At 35.8% G+C, this 24,598-nt stretch overlaps 2 protein-coding genes across 5 annotated transcripts in view; one reads left to right on the plus strand and one right to left on the minus strand.

The window, feature by feature from the left end:
* The window catches only part of LOC130449085 (transferrin), an 11,542-nt gene extending 6,365 nt beyond the window's left edge, over positions 1-5,177 (minus strand). Inside the window, exons 1-6 of one of the 2 annotated variants that reach the window (XM_056786750.1) lie at positions 4,626-5,177; positions 2,934-3,042; positions 2,275-2,402; positions 1,836-1,969; positions 1,629-1,773; positions 1,285-1,576 (exon numbers count right to left, since the gene is read on the minus strand). In XM_056786750.1, the coding sequence (XP_056642728.1) occupies positions 1,285-1,576; positions 1,629-1,773; positions 1,836-1,969; positions 2,275-2,402; positions 2,934-3,042; positions 4,626-4,707 (890 nt within the window). In that variant the 5' untranslated portion in view covers positions 4,708-5,177. The remainder of the gene's footprint in view (positions 1-1,284; positions 1,577-1,628; positions 1,774-1,835; positions 1,970-2,274; positions 2,403-2,933; positions 3,043-4,625) is intronic. The other variant, XM_056786751.1, reaches the window with a different exon arrangement.
* Positions 5,178-5,929: 752 nt separating this feature from the next.
* Positions 5,930-24,490, plus strand: LOC130449087 (major facilitator superfamily domain-containing protein 6). Of its 3 annotated transcripts, XM_056786754.1 has the most exons (10): positions 6,188-6,370; positions 6,451-6,573; positions 7,503-7,632; positions 9,718-10,007; positions 10,063-10,381; positions 10,438-10,616; positions 12,743-12,879; positions 12,938-13,050; positions 16,989-17,234; positions 24,224-24,490. In XM_056786754.1, the coding sequence occupies exons 3-10, from the start codon at positions 7,572-7,574 to the stop codon at positions 24,436-24,438; spliced, it is 1,560 nt and encodes a 519-aa protein (XP_056642732.1). In that variant the 5' UTR covers positions 6,188-6,370; positions 6,451-6,573; positions 7,503-7,571; the 3' UTR covers positions 24,439-24,490. The 3 variants fall into 3 exon arrangements, with proteins under 3 accessions (XP_056642730.1, XP_056642731.1, XP_056642732.1); XM_056786752.1 differs by lacking the exons at positions 6,188-6,370; positions 6,451-6,573 and adding an exon at positions 5,930-5,980; XM_056786753.1 differs by lacking the exons at positions 6,188-6,370; positions 6,451-6,573 and adding an exon at positions 5,939-5,972.
* The last annotated feature ends 108 nt before the right edge of the window (positions 24,491-24,598 follow it).

Consider the following 24,598-nt stretch of genomic DNA (forward strand, 5'->3'; position numbering starts at 1 on the left):
TAATGTATAGTAGATTACAATAAATTCACAATTTACGATTAAAAAAATCTCTTTTCGTAATTATTACCTATAAGTAAGTGAAAACAATTCGGTCTCTTTGTAATGTGAAAATTTTTGGATAAAATACATCGATTAAAACACTTTAAAACCACGAAAAAATATTATACACAACTTTTTCAATAAAATTTTTCTTGACGATCGTTTCTGAAATAGAATTAAACTTGGCAACGTCGCAAAGTCTATTCGAGTCTACTGTATTATTTGCTTTATTATAGTATATATAATAAGAATCATAATATAATATCAAAAAATTCTAATTTTATTATTATTATTATTATTACCTATTAGTAATTGAAAACAGTTTTTTATCTTATCAATAAAATTTGTGTTCCCTATCATCTCTGAGATGAAATTAACCTTGGCAACGTCTCATTCGTCTGGTTTCTTATTAATAATAGAAACATAATTTCTTATTTAATAATGAATTATTTATGTTTAAAAGTATGACAAATGCAATTAAATTTTATTTTACATTTCGAAATTTCCCCTGGATATTATCATAACAATAAATAATGTGTTTATTACATGTTATATAATTTTTTCATACGTTTTTTTTGTAAATATACTTGCCAGAATACCTTTGAACAAATAGAATCATTTTGAAAAATTGTCTTAATAAGCTATTTTATTTGAAAATTAATTCTTACCGACGACCTACACGAAATAATTCAATACTGTGGTTCTAAATTCATCATGTAACATATTTTCCGCACTAGTCTCACGTAATTATGTACGAAAAGAAACAACAAAATTCTAGATACACCGTATCTAATTTGAAAGCAATAATCAAATTTTTGTAACACGAACTATATTAAATAATGTTAATCACGTCAGAAAATAATGATATTCATTAATAATTTCGAGTTTCAATACATTATAATAGTTAATTGAGATGAAACTACTTACTGAATGTTACTTGGGATTATAATGACACCTAACCTCTCAACTAATTCACTTAATTATTCACTCACGACACTTTAACCACGATTTTCGTTATTCTCAATTTAATGCATTTAATTTTAAACTAGTACAACTTCATCAATAAATTAAATCACTTTATCCGGCATTATTGCACAAAATATTAAGAGATATTTGAACTACCACTATACCAACATGGCGTCTACGTTTGACACATCATGATCAAAATAACTAAGGGTTACAACGTTGCCAAGTTTAATAAATAGAAGTGTACAGTTTTAAATAAAATTGAGGTATTAATCGTACCTTCTTGTGGCTACCACCGGCCAAGGTTTCACGACCCACACGCATGGATTTGAAGTATTCAAAGGCTTCAACGTATCATCGGGACATAATAATAAATAATCTTCCGCTGATGGTTCTTGGGTATTCGAACCCAGTCCGAAATGAGATTGTAGATCATCGAGACGAGACCAACTCACATCTCCAGCGCCATCTGTTAAACAATATAAAGAACCTATCCTCCCCCAATATTTATCATCGGTAGAACATTTTTCGGGGTTGTCGCACAACGAACACAACTGAGGATATTTTTTTTCTAAAATAAAAGATAACTAGATGTGGGTAGTTGAAATTATTTGAAAAATTACTGAGTTGCATATCGCGTAACGGGTCGTTGAGCCACGGCCCGGCTTTGCACGTGGAATGGAAAAATTCAGACGTGGCTTTAATCCGATTTTCGAATAGAGGTAATTTCGGATCACATGATTGAGTAACGACGGACGCCTCAAAAAACTATAAAATAAATAATATAAACATGAACATTTCGATTAAATATTATGTTAATCAAATCTTACGTTCGCTAATACTTTAGGCCAATCCCTTTCAATACCGTAACCGGGATGACAGTATTTTTTACCTTTGAGATCATGTCTGCTTTTTATTCCAGAATGTTTATCGACAACTGCTACTATTTCATATTCGTAAGGTGCTGAAATTTTAAACAAAAATTCACCAATACCCCGTATATTTTAAAGCACTGAAAAAGACCAATGTCATTTGTGAATTCACCCTGTATGTGGTGTAAACAATATTTCGCAATAATTTCAATTGATTTGATATTAATTTGAAATAGCTGTTACTTCATTTTGTATACGTAAATAAAATTGACCTTGATCCACAAAATTCAGGTTTACTACAATATTATTATTCGACAAACAAAATATTTTCACTTTTAATTGTGGAATATAATTTAGCAGATGTTTTAAATATTTTTAATTCCAATTGACTACTTACTATCACTAAATCTAAGTTCGTTCGTAATTAGAATTTGGATTCCTTCATTATTCGCGGTAACTAAATCTTCTGGACTGAAAACTGAAAAATCAGCTTTACCTTTCAATACCTGTCTCATACAATCAGTCCTATAACAACAAAAACTTATAATAAAACAGAAATCACAATGTTTTTTTACGAAATAAAAATTATATTACAAAAAACACAATATTTCCCGCCTAAAATGCTTGTCATATATCTTTGGATCAGTCCATTTCTTCAATGTTGGGGTATGTTCATGTTTCTACAGAAATTATGAAACGCGACGTTGACAGGTTGCGTATAAAGTCTTTAAATACACAGTGTGAGATTTTTCAAAAAGTAATAATGAATTTTTAACATGCAGGACGTGAGATGATGATTCTAAATGTTTCTAGAAAAATATAACAATACAAAAGATGATATAATCATCTCCATTAATATGTTATTCGATTCAAGGATCATAAATTTATAAGTGTTCATAAAACTGAATGTATATGAAACGTCAAGGTGAAAAGAACGAGTTTTTTTACGTTAATTCAGTTTTAAATAATAAATCTTCTTTTCAACAACTAAATAAACAACTTTTTTCCACAACTAACGATTTGAATCTCTAAAATAATCTGGCAATTAAAACTTACCTATCTAATGCTACAATACATTCTACTTTACTGTCTGGATCGGTATCGAGCTCGGGGCAATACTTCAACGATTTTTTAAAAGTTTTTCCATCTACTATGCATAGTTTGTCTGTAATAGAAAATTGTATATCAAAAGTCATTCAAATTATTTTTGAGTGCAGTTTGGCAACATTGTTTTCCAAGCACTTTATTTCCGTAGTGTGTGCGTTGCCATTTTGTGATATTCGTACGACAAAGCTGTAAGGTTTTAATCATGCCTTTTACTTCCAACTTTTTAAATGAATTTTAAAAATCTTTCTTTTGTCTGGTAATATTGGAATACCTACCCGACAACTTTTGTGAGGAAAGTAGGTATATTATTATTCTGTGCTATTAGGTCCTGATATTGTATCAGATCTATTACATTTTTAGTAACTGTAAAAATTTGCAACGTGGCAACAATGTTCGTGGAGTATTAAACAAATTACAATTGCCAGTTTTTAGGGACAATTTGAGTCAAATAGATAGTTAAACTGATTTTTTTTTCATCTACTGAAAAATATTTGAATGGTAGAGTTGAATAAAAAAATCACAAACGTGTTATGTTTGAGGATTTACCTTATTACTAACAATTTCCATAAACTAATCTGTATGTGAGTATAATATTTAATAGCATGTGAATCATGTATCAAGGTCGCGTGTTTACATTTGATCTAACAAAAAAATCCTAATTGTTTGTTTTTCAAAGTATGTATCGGGTAAATCCAGCAGTCGTATGATTACATTTATTATAATATCATAACATGCAAACGCTAGGAGAACTAATTAGATAATTGTTATCAACAACAACAACAAAACTATTCAGTTCACGTTATAGGATATAAATAGTAGTTTATAATGATAATAGTTTATACCATACTTAAATAAAATTTAAAACATCTGTCTTTTATAGTTTTATTTGATGTCCTATTTTGATAATAATATTTTTCATTTCAATTTGAATGTTCTCGGTGAGGATTTGCAATCAGCTGATAAGTGATCGATCTGATCCAGCTGTCAAATTGTTAACGTCATTTCCATGGCAACTGAGATTTCAATTAATATTTACTAAATGAAATATGGCGTTAAATATATTTTTTATTTTACTCTTTATACAGAATGTTCTTTTACAACTATTAACTAACGAACTTTTTTATTAATAATTTTATTGTTTTTCAAGTTTTCGGGACATATATTTTGAATCTGGTAGCATGGACATTTTTTATTAACAAATATCTAATAAAAATTTGAAAACTCGGTTAAAATCTGTCTATTTTCTAATTTTAATAAAGTCACAGTGTATATAAAAAACTTTTATATACACATTCTATTTTAAAAATACGATGTTCGTAAAATGTAGAGAATTTATTTTAACATAAATTTGAATTTTCAAAAACTGGTATTTTTTAACCTTCATATAAGTAAAAGTTCCCACCTCTATTTCTATAGTTTTTTTTTTATTTTAAAAGTTTACGTAGACAAATTTTATTTTAATGTTATTTTCGTTCATATGATTTTAATTATTCAAAAATGTGTTTAAACAAAAAATAATTTTTTCCAAATTATTACGTATACTAGGATCCTATAAATTCCCAATTATTAAACTTGCATTTATTATTATTTTAAATTCATCCACATATTTACTCCAAAGGGGCGTAACGTATTTCTACTTACATTTCGTACAACTGATCAGATCCCAAACAAAAACAAACACTATACAGTACGTGACTAAGTAATACGATAATTTTGTAGTCATTATTAATTTTGGTTATACTACCTACTTATACCACTTGACACAACTAACTGAATACTCTGGTTTGCCACTTTATCTTCGAGAACATTTTGAAGGACGCTTAATACCGAGTTAACGTAGACTAGTCGCGGACTTCCCTCGTCTGGGTTTTTTTCTTCCACCACAGGTCAAATTTACAACTTGAACTACAAATATTCGACGATTCCACGAATAAAATTGATGCTTTTTTAGTGAATGTACAAAAAGTAAACGGATTCTATTGGTTTGTAATACGAGGTCACGAAAATAAATACATAAATACATTACTATTAAAATTCTCAGTATTATTTTGTTATTGCTAAATATATTTTTGTATCTTGTTTCAATTATACTGATTTATTTCATTAATAAGGCGTTTCTCTTTATAATATGCTTTTATATTCAACATAACCTAACATTTTTGAAATTTTATTTTGTATACCTCACATAGGAATAAAATATTTCTTGAAAACACTAATGTATAAAAAAATTTTGTTCGAAATTTCGTTATTTGTTTTTTTTTCATCTTTTTCTGAAGAATAACTACAAAAACAAAACAAAAAAGTGTGTTGAAATTACTTTTCAAATCGTAAATCGTGCAACACCGCCTAGTTAAGACGAAGCTGTTTACGGTTCAAAACTCCACCAGACGAGTTAAAGATTTATATTTTTGATATATAGTATAGATAGTATAGTAATAGAAAAAAGCATCAACTATTAGCAAAGTTCATAAATTTAGTTGATAATTTTAACTTAACAAAACTCCAACGGAAATGCAGTTGTGGCGCCATCTAAATACAACACTTTCAAACACAGTCCTTTAACCTCTACCAACAATATTTTAGAGAAAATATACGATGCTGTTATATTGGGTAAATTATCTTTAGCAATTCTATTAATTGTTACTAATTTAAATGAAAACAAGTTTTATAATCCTCTGATGATGATTTATTCGAAAATTTTGATTATCAGTTTATTTCGATTCTTGAAAAATTGATAACAAAATAATAAATATATCAAATTAACCATATTTTCGAAATATATATCTATATGAAACAAATCGAACTATAGTCATATTTTTTTATTTCATTTTAATGATAATTACTCGGCTTTATAATTAATTTTATATAAACCACCGCCATCTACTATCGAATAGATGAAGCAGCAAAAAATTTGTAACAAGAAACTCTCAATTTTCGATAACTCTGCACTCAAGAATTAGGATATGTTAATAGGAATTTGATTACTTCGTAAGTTTGTAAGTTTTTATTTTATTCAATGATTAATTAACTATTTTTTAATTACTTTTACGAATTTTTATTAATTTCAACTTTATATAAATTGTATATTTTTGTTAACTGAACTATAACCTCTACGATTTTCGGTTTGTTTATTTCAAATTAATAAGTTATCGTTATCAATGAATTTGTTGGGGGTTAAATATATAATTCTAGATAATTTTTTCAAACGTTGACTTAAGATAAATAAAACAAGCCTTTCGAGTTCTTTGATAAATTTAATACACTCTAGAGGGCAACTTCACATAACCTAAAAGTTTATTATAAAAAAAACATTTCAAGTTTATTAATGTATAATAGATTATAGTTTCTTAATTGCATTTTTAACTTGAACATGCCATATATAGACTGTAAGTTAAATCATATTTACCTATTAGTATATAATTTGCGGTTTATAATAGTAAATTTAATAAAAATGTATTATTTGAAGGTTAGTGCGTTCAACATTTAATAGTTAAACTTGTATATATATTATGGGACATTAATGTGATTTAGAATGTTAGTGTAGAGCAGTGTCTAGGTTCCTAACAAAATATTTATTACGAAATTTAAGGTAAGATATTATTAAAATAAAATGGTTCCAAAATTGTTTCATATACACTTATAATAGTCCTAAAAATGTATATACGAGGGGATGTCTAAAAAACAAGATAATTCTTCTTTTATTTTCCAACATTTTTGAGTCTACACACTTTTTTCAACGACTTTGTAATATTTTCATCCTATTGAAATAATATTTGTCATCCTTTTTGTCAAAAAAATGCGTTAACGTCTTCTTCTGATGAATGTCTCTCACTTACAAGGTTAGGTAACAATACGAAAAAGTCGCTAGGAGTGAAATCTGGTGAATAGCATGGGTGTTCAACCATTTTGTGAATTTTATTTAGGACGACTACCGAATTGTGAGAAGGTTTTGATGATAAAGAACATTAAAATTTTTTTTCTTAAATACGAGGGTGATTTTTTAAATTCCTTCCTTATGTACCCGATTTATAATCATAATAACGTTAGTTTAGCGTTTTTGAAGTTACACAATCCATTTATCTAGATCCAAATTAGTACTTCCGGTTTTACAAATCGCTAGATTGGATCATTTCCGGTTCGAATTTGTTGAATTATGAATCGAATGAAACGTTTTATTTTTGGGGTTATTTTTTTTGATCGATTGATACATTTAGGTTAATCTTTAATATTTTTCTGTGTAATATCGATGCGTTTTTATAATAATTCCGTATAATTCGTAAATCCGCTACAAAACGCCGAACCGGAAGTGAGCCATCCGCCATCTTGTACGTCATAAACGTATATTAAGATTCCGAACGAGGTGAAGTGGTTTTACAATTCGTTCGCGCCTCGTATACTCACGTTCATCTTAATACCAATAATTATAATAAAAAAAAACCTTTTAACGATTAGAATTATCATTGATAAGAGATAATATAGATAACTTCTGATTCAACAATTCATGTCAAACATTTACAGAGATAAACGAACTGTTTCTGACACCGAAATTAATATTAATTTTACTATGAACGAGTGGTAAACGTGAAGATGATTAAAATAAACCGAAAACTTTTACCCATAAAGGCCCATTACTTTTTTTTCATGGCAGGTAAGTGACGCTTTCGAATTTGTAAACAAAAATCTAATATAATTTTTGTAACGCCTTGTATAACAAACAATAACATAGAGATAAATACGTCATTCGTTTTGATTGTGATTACTCATTATTTATATTTACATTTTGATGTTATTTTTATTTTTAAATTCGTATTAAAACGAATTAAACACTTTGTCTTATAGACGGGTAAAATAATCACAACCTGGCAACATTGGAATCAACGTATTAGTTTAATCAGACATTCCACAGACCTGTTAAGATTTTTCAATATGGCGTAAATCAGCAACTGATATTTTTATTGTATTATAAGCGTTTTAAAGTGGATTAGTAGTTGTTTTTTGACTGAATATCAAATATTTTTAACTAAAAAATACCTCAAATGAACACAAAAACTTCATAATTTAATTTGAACATTGAAATTGTTTACTCGAAAACGCCATATTGGATAACCTAATTCAAACATTTTTTCTTATAGCATTTAATTGACGTCTCACAAATCAAATATTTACGGCGTTGCCTGATTAATACAATTCCATTTGAATCTACCTTTATACAGGGGGTGTGTTATAAGTAGTATCAGTTTTCATATGCGGAAATTCCTTAACGAAACTTCAATTCTATGAAGAGTACAATTGCTTTACCATTTTTTGAACATTCTTTTTCTATTTATTGACTATGCAGTACGTTTTTAGTTTAGTCCTGACCTCGGACTATTATTCATTGAATCATGAGCTTGGCACTCAAGAATTCATTTGAACTAACTCCTTCTTTGACTCTTTAAATAGTCTTCTTCATGCATATTCCGAATTTTATTTGAAAAATCCAAAAATGAATCTAAATTAATATAAAATAAAAGTGTACATAACCTCAATTCTACAGTTTATGTTTAAAGTGTAAGTTTCAAGGCTATAAAGTCCAAGCATTCATCTGGTGTTTGAAGGGCAAATGTTTGACGCATAGATCTCAAAAACGACATCTTGGAACAAGCTAGAACATCCCCATACGCTCGATATTCTATTTATACAATCGAAATTCGTTCGTCTTAAAAACCATATAATACGATGGGTTTTACATTAAATGTTTGTTATCTATCAGTGCCGCGTTTTTAACGGTACTTGTTAATTGATTCGAATTACACGTTTTTGATTCTCCCGCGTTATAATTTCTATATCATAATTTAGCAGTTCTTCTTAAAAACCATAGAATACGATGGATTTTACATTGAATATTGAGTTTTTTGTGTTGTTGATTGAAGGTGAAGGGTCTTCGCTCCGTGGATGGTAGTAGAACCGTTTAATAACATTAATACTGACCACTGTCAACATGTCAATGACCCTAGTATGCTTAACAATGAAAATAATTGTTTGTTAACTATTAGTTCCGCGATTCTAACGATACTTGTTAATTGTTTCGAATTACACGTTTTTGATTCTCCCGCGTAATAATCTCTATATCATAATTTAGCAGTTCCTCTTAAAAATCATAGAATACGATGGATTTTACATTGAATATTAAGGTTTTTTGTGTTGTTGATTGAAGGTGGAGGGTCTTCGCTCCGTGGATGGTAGTAGAACCGTTTAATAACATTAATACTGACCACTGTCAACATGTCAATGACACTAGTATGCTTAACAATGAAAATAATTGTTTGTTATCTATCAGTGCCGCGTTTCTAACGGTACTTGTTAATTGCTTCGAATTACACGTTTTTGATTGTTGGATTTTTTGATTTGGTTCGTCAATTGAGTCGATTTTTGGTTAGTTTCGAGTTCATACGCATAGATCTATGATTCGTCGTTTGTCACGATCTAATAGAAGAACAAAATCGATGTTTTATGGCACAACAACCGATTTTGGACGACTTCCAAGTGCTTCATCATTTAATCCACGTCGAAAGTCAAAGAAATTTCATTTTTGATCAAGATGAATGCCTCAAATATCTGTAAACAACGCAAATAGCACTCGTATGTATGACGTCATATTATTAGTACGTTTACCATATGTCAGATATGTCATGTCCATATCAGTGCTGCCATATCTCAAACTTTAACCAGCAACTCTCGTAATTTTTTTAAGCGATGGGTCCGGTACTTCCTCAATTACCGGTTCTTGGTAAGGAACTGGGCGTTTCTTCCATGGTAATTGGTACTATAACGGGAATATTACCCATAATATTTCTAATCGCCAAACCTGTTTTCGGATTGATCGTAGATATATTGAGAAACCATCGGAAAAGTATATTCATGGGTCTTATTTTAATCATGACAGTTTGTTTTGCCCTTTTGGGTTACGTACCTCCGCAACCTAGTTTGACATTCGACGTACGAAACGTCAACGGAAACGTTTTGGAAGAATGTACGTCATCGGTAAGTATCCCAAACGGTATATACGAGGGGAAATTAGAATTTATATATTTTTCAGGACGTACTAGACGAAACAAAATGCGATAATCAAATTAAACGGATATTATGTAGTTCGAAATGTTTTATTTTACCGATGTCGTTTCTCGTAAATTTAACTGATACTAATCCGAATATAACTGAATCGAATTTGTGTAAAATGAGTAACGAGACCGTATCAAACGATTGCGATTTAATTTGTCATCAAGATTTCGAAAACGGACACAATTGTTTATACAAAAAGTTCACATTTTGGGCTTTCGTCGTTCTGATGTCGATCGGTTCGATCGGATTCAACGTTGTCAATTCGATAAGCGACGCCATATGCTTTGACGTCATCGGTATGTTGTGGCAACGTCGAAAAATCGACAAATCATTCGAATGATTCGTGTTTTAGGACAAGATTTCGATTATGGTAAACAAAGAGTATGGGGTACGATCGGATACGGATGTTCCGCGTTGATAGCTGGATACGCAGTCGATTATTTTTCTGGAACGTCCATTACCTACACCCCGGCTTTGTTCGTGATGATCGTTTGTTCCGTTTTTGATTTGTTAGCTTGTATTAAACTCAAGGTAAGTGATTTCACGGATCTGATCTAATTCTCCACGAAAATAGCGTCGAGCGAAACCAATCAGCGACAACCGGTTAAATTTTTTTGTTTCAATCGATTCTTCGACACCAAAAGTATCGATTATTTCAACTTTAATGTATCGATATTTATCAGAATGGAATTAGGAAGAAGTCATTTTGAAAATGGGGCAAATTTTGTAAAAACCAAAAACATGGAGTCTTCTAGACAAACCGTAAAACAGGTAGGATGGAAACTGGAGCTCAGGGATTCAAGAAGAGGTTAGGAAAAGGATATTCGGGATTAAAATGGAGAGCGTGCTCAAGATTCGTTGCTGAAGATCCAACCAGATGTAAACTAGCTGTAGACGATGACCAGGAACCTTCCAGAGCCGCAATATCAAAGGAGATAAATTTATTAGAGGCGACGAGAGCTCAGGAGATGAAAACATTGGAGAAATGAGCCTCAGAAGATAATTAGGAGGAATTCATGTGGAAAGGAGGCAAATTTAGACTTCGTACAAGAGATGGGATGGAATCTGGAGCTCAGGGATTCAAGAAGAGGTTAGGAAAAGGATATTCGGGATTAAAATGGAGAGCGTGCTCAAGATTCGTTGCTGAAGATCCAACCAGATGTAAACTAGCTGTAGACGATGACCAGGAACCTTCCAGAGCCGCAATATCAAAGGAGATAAATTTATTAGAGGCAACGAGAGCTCAGGAGATGAAAACATTGGAGGAATGAGCCTCAGAAGATAATTAGGAGGAATTCATGTGGAAAGGAGGCAAATTTAGACTTCGTACAAGAGATGGGATGGAATCTGGAGCTCAGGGATTCAAGAAGAGGTTAGGAAAAGGATATTCGGGATTATAATGGAGAGCGTTCTCAAGATTCGTTGCTGAAGATCCAACCAGATGTAAACTAGCTGTAGACGATGACCAGGAACCTTCCAGAGCCGCAATATCAAAGGAGATAAATTTATTAGAGGCAACGAGAGCTCAGGAGATGAAAACATTGGAGAAATGAGCCTCAGAAGATAATTAGGAGGAATTCATGTGGAAAGGAGGCAAATTTAGACTTCGTACAAGAGATGGGATGGAAACTGGAGCTCAGGGATTCAAGAAGAGGTTAGGAAAAGGATATTCGGGATTAAAATGGAGAGCGTGCTCAAGATTCGTTGCTGAAGATCCAACCAGATGTAAACTAGCTGTAGACGATGACCAGGAACCTTCCAGAGCCGCAATATCAAAGGAGATAAATTTATTAGAGGCAACGAGAGCTCAGGAGATGAAAACATTGGAGGAATGAGCCTCAGAAGATAATTAGGAGGAATTCATGCCGAAAGGAGGCAAATTTAGACTTCGTACAAGAGATGGGATGGAATCTGGAGCTCAGGGATTCAAGAAGAGGTTAGGAAAAGGATATTCGGGATTAAAATGGAGAGCGTTCTCAAGATTCGTTGCTGAAGATCCAACCAGATGTAAACTAGCTGTAGACGATGACCAGGAACCTTCCAGAGCCGCAATATCAAAGGAGATAAATTTATTAGAGGCAACGAGAGCTCAGGAGATGAAAACATTGGAGAAATGAGCCTCAGAAGATAATTAGGAGGAATTCATGTGGAAAGGAGGCAAATTTAGACTTCGTACAAGAGATGGGATGGAAACTGGAGCTCAGGGATTCAAGAAGAGGTTAGGAAAAGGATATTCGGGATTAAAATGGAGAGCGTGCTCAAGATTCGTTGCTGAAGATCCAACCAGATGTAAACTAGCTGTAGACGATGACCAGGAACCTTCCAGAGACGCAATATCAAAGGAGATAAATTTATTAGAGGCAACGAGAGCTCAGGAGATGAAAACATTGGAGAAATGAGCCTCAGAAGATAATTAGGAGGAATTCATGTGGAAAGGAGGCAAATTTAGACTTCGTACAAGAGATAGGATGGAATCTGGAGCTCAGGGATTCAAGAAGAGGTTAGGAAAAGGATATTCGGGATTAAAATGTATATTGAAATTGCTAGAATGTACGAGGGGTCTGTTCTTCTTCTTCTAACGCGATCAATGATATTTTTGTAATCCCTTTTCGATGTATATTTAGCAAAATATATTTTTTCTCTAGTAAAAATTTCAGCTACCGATAATGGAGGCCTCGGACAACATTTTTAAGGATCTGAAAAATTTGATGAAGGACAAACGAGTCGTTGTGTTTCTTATTTTTGCCGTTTTTTCGGGAATCGTCGATAGTTTCGTAGTTTATTATTTATTCTGGTAAATAACTTCGTTTCCAATAAATTCGACGTCGAATATTTGTTTAAACTTATTTTAGGTATTTGGAGGATTTAGCTCAAATGTCTCGAACTGGTAATATCAAATTATTAGAGGGAGTTATCGTAGCTGCCGAAACTTTAGGGGGAGAAGTTATTTTTTTCTCCATATCGGGTATGTTTCATTTCAGTTAATTATACTAATAATTTAAACGACGCCCGATTTCGTTCCCATTGATTTTTTCGAGAGGTTAAATTTATGTAACATTTTTATGAAAAAACGTTACGAAATAGTTTTTATTCCTCTTTTTACTGGACTATAAAATCTCTACATTTCTTATTAGTCCAGTTACTAGCGTTAAAAAAATGTAAAATCTTCAAATTTTGAAAAACGACACAATTTAGATCAAATCTTTATTTACTTCCTTATCTCTGTGCTGAAGTGAAGTGTGGAGCTGGGAAAACTACCCCTTATTACAAAAAAATTAAAACATCTTATATTTTGGCAATTTTCGGTATGAATATTGTTTTTTCGACACCCTTGAACAAATTTATGATTAATTCCAGATTTTCGACTGATTTTAGTCCGTAAAAAACCATGATATAGTACGAGGGTTAACTGAAAACTTGACACAAAAAAATTAAATGTTAAGTAACAACAAATTGATGTTTGAAACCTTTTTTTTTCAATCCTAAGCCGTTTTAGTAAAAACCTAGAAAAACCTGGAACACCTCTCGAAATTTTTAAAAGCGGTGGCGACTTCTTGAGGGTTAATAAGTCACTTATTGGGTTGGTACCTGTCATTATAAATAGTCTCAATGTTTTTTTGCGCTAAAACTCGAAGTTATTGTGGGAAATTTTGAAAACCGTTACTCCTTCTTCTTTTCTCATCGATCTTCAACCGATTTTACAACTCTTCTCCACAAGTTGCGATTCTACCTCCATAATATCTAATAAAACTGCATCAAACTATTTTCCTTTGGTCTCCCACTCTTTTTTGTACATTTTCTTCTCGGATCTCTTTCTTAGCATCCTTTCAGTACGTTCCATCCATCCTACACTTGTTTTCAATAGATATTTATGCAAATTCTTCAGTTCTTCTCCAAATTGCTTTTATTCCTTTGGAAATTTTCCTCAAAACTACCAACCCAGTGAAAGTTTTATCAGGTTGCCTCAAACTATCGTTGTGCCAAGCTGTTATGACTTTACAGAGGTAATTTCGGGGGATTTGGGAGGTATTTGAGGGGTTTCTTGCTCATTGAGTCTCTTAATCATCTTTTTTCCAACTATCATTATGCCAAGTTTCATTAGAACTGACCGAAAATAGTTTTCTTATAATATTTTTTGACTTTACAGGGGTAATTTCGGGGAATTTGGGAGGTATTTGAGGGGTTTCTTGATTATTGAGACTCTTAATCGGCTTTTTTCGAACTTTCATTATGCCAATTTTCAGAAAAACTGACCGAAACCGTTTTTCTTATGGTATTCTTTGACTTTACAGAGGTAATTTCGGGGGATTTGGGAGGTATTTGAGGGGTTTCTTGCTCATTGAGTCTCTTAATCGACTTTTTCGAACTATCATTATGCTAATTTTCAGAAAAACTGAACGAAACCGTTTTTCTTATGATATTTTTTGACTTTACAGGGGTAATTTGGGAGGTATTTGAGAGGTTTCTTGCTCATTGAGTCTCTTAATCGGCTTTTTCGAACTTCCATTATGCCAATTTTCAGAAAAACTGACCGAAACCGTTTTTCTTATGATATTTTTCGACTTTACAGGGGTAATTTGGGGGGATTTGGGAGGTATTTGAGGGGTTTCTTGCTCATTGAGTCTCTTAATCGACTTTTTCGAACTATCATTATGCTAATTTTCAGAAAAACTGAACGAAACCGTTTTTCTTATGATATTTTTTGACTTTACAGGGGTAATTTGGGAGGTATTTGAGGGGTTTCTTGCTCATTGAGTCTCTTAATCGGCTTTTTCGAACTTCCATTATGCCAATTTTCAGAAAAACTGACCGAAACCGTTTTTCTTATGATATTTTTCGACTTTACAGGGGTAATTTGGGGGGATTTGGGAGGTATTTGAGGAGTTTCTTGCTAATTGAGACTCCTAATCGGCTTTTTTTGAACTATCATTATGCCAAGTTTCATTAAAATGGACCGAAACGGTTTTTTTTTATATTTTTTGACTTTATAGGGGTAATTTCGGGGGATTTGGGAGGTATTTGAGGGGTTTCTTGCTCATTGAGTCTCTTAATCGACTTTTTCGAACTATCATTATGCTAATTTTCAGAAAAACTGAACGAAACCGTTTTTCTTATGATATTTTTTGACTTTACAGGGGTAATTTGGGAGGTATTTGAGGGGTTTCTTGCTCATTGAGTCTCTTAATCGGCTTTTTCGAACTTCCATTATGCCAATTTTCAGAAAAACTGACCGAAACCGTTTTTCTTATCATATTTTTTGACTTTACAGGGGTAATTTTGGAGGTATTTGAGGGGTTTCTTGCTTATTGAGACTCTTAATCGACTTTTTCGAACTATCATTATGCTAATTTTCAGAAAAACTGAACGAAACCGTTTTTCTTATGATATTTTTTGACTTTACAGGGGTAATTTGGGAGGTATTTGAGGGGTTTCTTGCTCATTGAGTCTCTTAATCGGCTTTTTCGAACTTCAATTATGCCAATTTTCAGAAAAACTGACCGAAACCGTTTTTCTTATGATATTTTTCGACTTTACAGGGGTAATTTGGGGGGATTTGGGAGGTATTTGAGGGGTTTCTTGCTCATTGAGTCTCTTAATCGACTTTTTCGAACTATCATTATGCTAATTTTCAGAAAAACTGAACGAAACCGTTTTTCTTATGATATTTTTTGACTTTACAGGGGTAATTTGGGAGGTATTTGAGGGGTTTCTTGCTCATTGAGTCTCTTAATCGGCTTTTTCGAACTTCCATTATGCCAATTTTCAGAAAAACTGACCGAAACCGTTTTTCTTATGATATTTTTCGACTTTACAGGGGTAATTTGGGGGGATTTGGGAGGTATTTGAGGAGTTTCTTGCTAATTGAGACTCCTAATCGGCTTTTTTTGAACTATCATTATGCCAAGTTTCATTAAAATGGACCGAAACGGTTTTTTTTTATATTTTTTGACTTTATAGGGGTAATTTCGGGGGATTTGGGAGGTATTTGAGGGGTTTCTTGCTCATTGAGTCTCTTAATCGACTTTTTCGAACTATCATTATGCTAATTTTCAGAAAAACTGAACGAAACCGTTTTTCTTATGATATTTTTTGACTTTACAGGGGTAATTTGGGAGGTATTTGAGGGGTTTCTTGCTCATTGAGTCTCTTAATCGGCTTTTTCGAACTTCCATTATGCCAATTTTCAGAAAAACTGACCGAAACCGTTTTTCTTATCATATTTTTTGACTTTACAGGGGTAATTTTGGAGGTATTTGAGGGGTTTCTTGCTTATTGAAACTCTTAATCGGCTTTTTCGAACTTCCATTATGCCAATTTTCAGAAAAACTGACCGAAACCGTTTTTCTTATGATATTTTTTGACTTTACAGGGGTAATTTGGGAGGTATTTGAGGGGTTTCTTGCTTATTGAGACTCTTAATCGGCTTTTTCGAACTTCCATTATGCCAATTTTCAGAAAAACTGACCGAAACCGTTTTTCTTATGATATTTTTCGACTTTACAGGGGTAATTTGGGGGGATTTGGGAGGTATTTGAGGAGTTTCTTGCTAATTGAGACTCCTAATCGGCTTTTTTTGAACTATCATTATGCCAAGTTTCATTAAAATGGACCGAAACGGTTTTTTTTTATATTTTTTGACTTTATAGGGGTAATTTCGGGGGATTTGGGAGGTATTTGAGGGGTTTCTTGCTCATTGAGACTCTTAATAGGCTTTTTTTGAACTATCATTATGCCAAGTTTCAGAAAAACTAACTGAAACCGTTTTTCTTGCGATATTCTTTGACTTTACAGGGGTAATTTCGGGGAATTTGGGAGGTATTTGAGGGGAAAAAAATGCCTGATGAATGGACTACATATAAGAACTATTTAGATTGAAAATAGTGAGTTGTACTTCTCTTTCAGGAATGATTTTGAAACGGTTCGGGCACGTTCACTGTTTCAGTATGTGTTTTATCAACTACGCCCTTCGTTTAGGTCTAATATCGATCGTACCTTCCCCTTGGTGGATAGTACCGATAGAAATCGTTTTCCAAGGGCCTACTTACGCTCTCACGTACACCACTATCGTGGCGTACGCCAACGAATTAGCTCCACCCGGAGCGTCGGCTACTATGCAAGGAATAGCCGCTGGTATGGACGACGGCTTCGGTATGAATACTTCCCATAACTAAAAACATTTAAAAAAAAATCGACTCAAGTCGCTAGCTCGTAAAAAAATCTCCAGCAAAAAATCTGATTACAGCGTATCATTTTGGTGAAGAAATCTGATCGAATAAGTTACTTCTTACTCGGTTCGTTTTTAAATCCGATTTCGCGGTTGATGCAAGATTTTCTTTCCCAGTTCATTCCATAATCGATAGGATTTGAGTCCAGGTTATGTGCTGGTCAATTTCCATCGACATGCTCGCTCAAACCATCACGAACTTTATCCAAATGCCACGTTTCCTGTCGTGCTACATCACGCGAATCTGTCTCCTAGTCTTCTGTAGATTCGCCCTCTTCCATAGCAGCCACGCAGGCTCAATCCGTCTCCTAGTCTCCTGTAGATTCGTCCTCTTCTATAGCAACAACGCAGGCTCAATCTGTCTCCAAGTCTCCTGTAGATTCGTCCTTTTCTATAGCAACCACGCAGGCTCAATCTGTCTCCAAGTCTTCTGTAAATTCTTTCTCTTCTATAGCAACCACGCAGGCTCAATCTGTCTCCAAGTCTCCTGTAGATTCGTCCTCTTCTATAGCAACAACGCAGGCTCAATCTGTCTCCAAGTCTCCTGTAGATTCGTCCTTTTCTATAGCAACCACGCAGGCTCAATCTGTCTCCAAGTCTCCTGTAGATTCGTCCTTTTCTATAGCAACCACGCAGGCTCAATCTGTCTCCAAGTCTTCTGTAAATTCTTCCTCTTCTATAGCAACCACGCAGGCTCAATCTGTCTCCAAGTCTCCTGTAGATTCGTCCTCTTCTATAGCAACAACGCAGACTCAATCTGTCTCCAAGTCTTCTGTAGATTCTTCCTCTTCCATAGCAACCACGCAGGCTCAATCTGTCTCCAAGTCTTCTGTAAATTCTTCCTCTTCTATAGCAACCACGCAGGCTCAATCTGTCTCCAAGTCTCCTGTAGATTCGTCCTCTTCTATAGCAACAACGCAGACTCAATCTGTCTCCAAGTCTTCTGTAGATTCTTCCTCTTCTATAGCAACCACGCAGGCTCAATCTGTCTCCAAGTCTTCTGTAAATTCTTCCTCTTCTATAGCAACCACGCAGGCTCAATCTGTCTCCAAGTCTCCTGTAGATTCGTCCTCTTCTATAGCAACAACGCAGACTTAATCTGTCTCCAAGTCTTCTGTAGATTCTTCCTTTTCTATAGCAACCACGCAGGCTCAATCTGTCTCCAAGTCTTCTGTAAATTCTTCCTCTTCTATAGCAACAACGCAGGCTCAATCTGTCTCCAAGTCTCCTGTAGATTCGTCCTCTTCTATAGCAACAACGCAGACTCAATCTGTCTCCAAGTCTTCTGTAAATTCTTCCTCTTCTATAGCAACCACGCAGGCTCAATCTGTCTCCAAGTCTCCTGTAGATTCGTCCTCTTCTATAGCAACCACGCAGGCTCAATCTGTCTCCAAGTCTTCTGTAAATTCTTCCTCTTCTATAGCAACCACGCAGGCTCAATCTGTCTCCAAGTCTCCTGTAGATTCGTCCTCTTCTATAGCAACAACGCAGACTTAATCTGTCTCCAAGTCTTCTGTAGATTCTTCCTTTTCTATAGCAACCACGCAGGCTCAATCTGTCTCCAAGTCTTCTGTAAATTCTTCCTCTTCTATAGCAACAACGCAGGCTCAATCTGTCTCCAAGTCTTCTGTAAATTCTTCCTCTTCTATAGCAACCACGCAGGCTCAATCTGTCTCCAAGTCTCCTGTAAATTCGTCCTCTTCTATAGCAACAACGCAGACTTAATCTGTCTCCAAGTCTTCTGTAAATTCTTCCTCTTCTATAGCAACCACGCAGGCTCAATCTGTCTCCAAGTCTCCTGTAGATTCGTCCTCTTCTATAGCAACAACGCAGACTTAATCTGTCTCCAAGTCTTCTGTAGATTCTTCCTTTTCTATAGCAACCACGCAGGCTCAATCTGTCTCCAAGTCTTCTGTAGATTCGTCCTTTTCTATAGCAACCACGCAGGCTCAATCTGTCTCCAAGTCTCCTGTAAATTCTTTCTCTTCTATAGCAACAACGCAGGCTCAATCTGTCTCCAAGTCTTCTGTAAATTCTTCCTCTTCTATAGCAACCACGCAGGCTCAATCTGTCTCCAAGTCTCCTGTAGATTCGTCCTCTTCTATAGCAACAACGCAGACTTAATCTGTCTCCAAGTCTTCTGTAGATTCTTCCTTTTCTATAGCAACCACGCAGGCTCAATCTGTCTCCAAGTCTTCTGTAAATTCTTCCTCTTCTATAGCAACAACGCAGACTCAATCCGTCTCCTAGTCTTCTGTAGATTCTTCCTTTTCTATAGCAACCACGCAGGCTCAATCTGTCTCCAAGTCTCCTGTAGATTCGTCCTTTTCTATAGCAACAACGCAGACTTAATCTGTCTCCAAGTCTTCTGTAGATTCTTCCTTTTCTATAGCAACCACGCAGGCTCAATCTGTCTCCAAGTCTCCTGTAGATTCGTCCTCTTCTATAGCAACAACGCAGACTTAATCTGTCTCCAAGTCTTCTGTAGATTCTTCCTTTTCTATAGCAACCACGCAGGCTCAATCTGTCTCCAAGTCTTCTGTAGATTCGTCCTTTTCTATAGCAACCACGCAGGCTCAATCTGTCTCCAAGTCTCCTGTAAATTCTTTCTCTTCTATAGCAACAACGCAGGCTCAATCTGTCTCCAAGTCTTCTGTAAATTCTTCCTCTTCTATAGCAACCACGCAGGCTCAATCTGTCTCCAAGTCTCCTGTAGATTCGTCCTCTTCTATAGCAACAACGCAGACTTAATCTGTCTCCAAGTCTTCTGTAGATTCTTCCTTTTCTATAGCAACCACGCAGGCTCAATCTGTCTCCAAGTCTTCTGTAAATTCTTCCTCTTCTATAGCAACAACGCAGACTCAATCCGTCTCCTAGTCTTCTGTAGATTCTTCCTTTTCTATAGCAACCACGCAGGCTCAATCTGTCTCCAAGTCTCCTGTAGATTCGTCCTTTTCTATAGCAACAACGCAGACTTAATCTGTCTCCAAGTCTTCTGTAGATTCTTCCTTTTCTATAGCAACCACGCAGGCTCAATCTGTCTCCAAGTCTCCTGTAGATTCGTCCTCTTCTATAGCAACAACGCAGACTTAATCTGTCTCCAAGTCTTCTGTAGATTCTTCCTTTTCTATAGCAACCACGCAGGCTCAATCTGTCTCCAAGTCTTCTGTAGATTCGTCCTTTTCTATAGCAACCACGCAGGCTCAATCTGTCTCCAAGTCTCCTGTAAATTCTTTCTCTTCTATAGCAACAACGCAGGCTCAATCTGTCTCCAAGTCTTCTGTAAATTCTTCCTCTTCTATAGCAACCACGCAGGCTCAATCTGTCTCCAAGTCTCCTGTAGATTCGTCCTCTTCTATAGCAACAACGCAGACTTAATCTGTCTCCAAGTCTTCTGTAGATTCTTCCTTTTCTATAGCAACCACGCAGGCTCAATCTGTCTCCAAGTCTTCTGTAAATTCTTCCTCTTCTATAGCAACAACGCAGACTCAATCCGTCTCCTAGTCTTCTGTAGATTCTTCCTTTTCTATAGCAACCACGCAGGCTCAATCTGTCTCCAAGTCTTCTGTAGATTCGTCCTTTTCTATAGCAACCACGCAGGCTCAATCTGTCTCCAAGTCTCCTGTAAATTCTTTCTCTTCTATAGCAACAACGCAGGCTCAATCTGTCTCCAAGTCTTCTGTAAATTCTTCCTCTTCTATAGCAACCACGCAGGCTCAATCTGTCTCCAAGTCTCCTGTAGATTCGTCCTCTTCTATAGCAACAACGCAGACTTAATCTGTCTCCAAGTCTTCTGTAGATTCTTCCTTTTCTATAGCAACCACGCAGGCTCAATCTGTCTCCAAGTCTTCTGTGAATTCTTCCTCTTCTATAGCAACAACGCAGACTCAATCCGTCTCCTAGTCTTCTGTAGATTCTTCCTTTTCTATAGCAACCACGCAGGCTCAATCTGTCTCCAAGTCTCCTGTAGATTCGTCCTCTTCTATAGCAACAACGCAGACTTAATCTGTCTCCAAGTCTTCTGTAGATTCTTCCTTTTCTATAGCAACCACGCAGGCTCAATCTGTCTCCAAGTCTCCTGTAGATTCGTCCTCTTCTATAGCAACAACGCAGACTTAATCTGTCTCCAAGTCTTCTGTAGATTCTTCCTTTTCTATAGCAACCACGCAGGCTCAATCTGTCTCCAAGTCTTCTGTAGATTCGTCCTTTTCTATAGCAACCACGCAGGCTCAATCTGTCTCCAAGTCTCCTGTAAATTCTTTCTCTTCTATAGCAACAACGCAGGCTCAATCTGTCTCCAAGTCTTCTGTAAATTCTTCCTCTTCTATAGCAACCACGCAGGCTCAATCTGTCTCCAAGTCTCCTGTAAATTCTTTCTCTTCTATAGCAACAACGCAGGCTCAATCTGTCTCCAAGTCTTCTGTAAATTCTTCCTCTTCTATAGCAACCACGCAGGCTCAATCTGTCTCCAAGTCTCCTGTAGATTCGTCCTCTTCTATAGCAACAACGCAGACTTAATCTGTCTCCAAGTCTTCTGTAGATTCTTCCTTTTCTATAGCAACCACGCAGGCTCAATCTGTCTCCAAGTCTTCTGTAAATTCTTCCTCTTCTATAGCAACAACGCAGACTCAATCCGTCTCCTAGTCTTCTGTAGATTCTTCCTTTTCTATAGCAACCACGCAGGCTCAATCTGTCTCCAAGTCTTCTGTAGATTCGTCCTTTTCTATAGCAACCACGCAGGCTCAATCTGTCTCCAAGTCTTCTGTAAATTCTTCCTCTTCTATAGCAACCACGCAGGCTCAATCTGTCTCCAAGTCTCCTGTAGATTCGTCCTCTTCTATAGCAACCACGCAGGCTCAATCTGTCTCCAAGTCTTCTGTAGATTCTTCCTCTTCCATAGCAACCACGCAGGCTCAATCTGTCTCCAAGTCTCCTGTAGATTCGTCCTCTTCTATAGCAACCACGCAGGCTCAATCTGTCTCCAAGTCTTCTGTAAATTCTTCCTCTTCTATAGCAACCACGCAGGCTCAATCTGTCTCCAAGTCTCCTGTAGATTCGTCCTTTTCTATAGCAACAACGCAGACTTAATCTGTCTCCAAGTCTTCTGTAGATTCTTCCTTTTCTATAGCAACCACGCAGGCTCAATCTGTCTCCAAGTCTTCTGTAAATTCTTCCTCTTCTATAGCAACAACGCAGGCTCAATCTGTCTCCAAGTCTCCTGTAGATTCGTCCTCTTCTATAGCAACAACGCAGACTCAATCTGTCTCCAAGTCTTCTGTAAATTCTTCCTCTTCTATAGCAACCACGCAGGCTCAATCTGTCTCCAAGTCTCCTGTAGATTCGTCCTCTTCTATAGCAACAACGCAGACTTAATCTGTCTCCAAGTCTTCTGTAGATTCTTCCTTTTCTATAGCAACCACGCAGGCTCAATCTGTCTCCAAGTCTTCTGTAAATTCTTCCTCTTCTATAGCAACAACGCAGACTCAATCCGTCTCCTAGTCTTCTGTAGATTCTTCCTTTTCTATAGCAACCACGCAGGCTCAATCTGTCTCCAAGTCTCCTGTAGATTCGTCCTTTTCTATAGCAACAACGCAGACTTAATCTGTCTCCAAGTCTTCTGTAGATTCTTCCTTTTCTATAGCAACCACGCAGGCTCAATCTGTCTCCAAGTCTCCTGTAGATTCGTCCTCTTCTATAGCAACAACGCAGACTCAATCCGTCTCCTAGTCTTCTGTAGATTCTTCCTTTTCTATAGCAACCACGCAGGCTCAATCTGTCTCCAAGTCTTCTGTAAATTCTTCCTCTTCTATAGCAACAACGCAGGCTCAATCTGTCTCCAAGTCTCCTGTAGATTCGTCCTCTTCCATAGCAACCACGCAGGCTCAATCTGTCTCCAAGTCTCCTGTAGATTCGTCCTCTTCTATAGCAACCACGCAGGCTCAATCTGTCTCCAAGTCTTCTGTAGATTCTTCCTCTTCCATAGCAACCACGCAGGCTCAATCTGTCTCCAAGTCTCCTGTAGATTCGTCCTCTTCTATAGCAACCACGCAGGCTCAATCTGTCTCCAAGTCTTCTGTAAATTCTTCCTCTTCTATAGCAACCACGCAGGCTCAATCTGTCTCCAAGTCTCCTGTAGATTCGTCCTCTTCTATAGCAACAACGCAGACTTAATCTGTCTCCAAGTCTTCTGTAGATTCTTCCTTTTCTATAGCAACCACGCAGGCTCAATCTGTCTCCAAGTCTTCTGTAAATTCTTCCTCTTCTATAGCAACAACGCAGACTCAATCCGTCTCCTAGTCTTCTGTAGATTCTTCCTTTTCTATAGCAACCACGCAGGCTCAATCTGTCTCCAAGTCTTCTGTAGATTCGTCCTTTTCTATAGCAACCACGCAGGCTCAATCTGTCTCCAAGTCTCCTGTAAATTCTTTCTCTTCTATAGCAACAACGCAGGCTCAATCTGTCTCCAAGTCTTCTGTAAATTCTTCCTCTTCTATAGCAACCACGCAGGCTCAATCTGTCTCCAAGTCTCCTGTAGATTCGTCCTCTTCTATAGCAACAACGCAGGCTCAATCTGCTTCCGTCTGAGAAGAGAAAGGAGCTTCATTGTTTGCCAGTAAGTGAGGATTAATTCGAGACCACTAGCTGGCAATTTTGGTTCAAGGTTGGCAGCCTTAAGGCTTCTTCTGACCGCCCAATCACTCACAGGCACCCCTCTAAGTTCTTGTTGGACTTGCACATCATTTAAGGCTTGATTATCAGCGATGTGCTGACAATGAATCGATGAGGAACCGATGATCTTCCTGGTGGTGGTTAGGCGATGGGTTTTCTCGCAGGAACGCCACCTGAGTCGATTTTTTTTTGCCCAAGAACTCGTACATATATTCCACAGTGATTATTTTTTATTATTTATTAGGTTACGCCGTTGGAAGTTTCATGGGAGGATTGCTATATAAATATTTGGGTGGGAAATGTACATTACAAATATTTAGTCTGATTGCTTTGGTTTGCAGTATTGTACATTTGATACTGCACAAAACGATATTGAAACCAGTTGAATCGACGAAAGACTACGAGTATAAATCTCCCGAAGAAGCGATCGCGACTACATTGGAAAATTATCGTATCTAATGTAATTTTTAACCTTATCTGATTATTTTTTTATTAAACAATATATTTTATATCAATTTATTTATAATTAACGTGTTGAATCTTAGCTACAAGTACGTTCGGTAGGAGTCAACCGGCAACGTTGGAATCGTCGGTGTCGCGGTTTTCCTCTAGTCTAATG

Source organism: Diorhabda sublineata, chromosome 9 (assembly GCF_026230105.1).
Source record: "Diorhabda sublineata isolate icDioSubl1.1 chromosome 9, icDioSubl1.1, whole genome shotgun sequence".
In the NCBI taxonomy this organism is placed as follows: Eukaryota; Metazoa; Arthropoda; class Insecta; order Coleoptera; family Chrysomelidae; genus Diorhabda; species Diorhabda sublineata.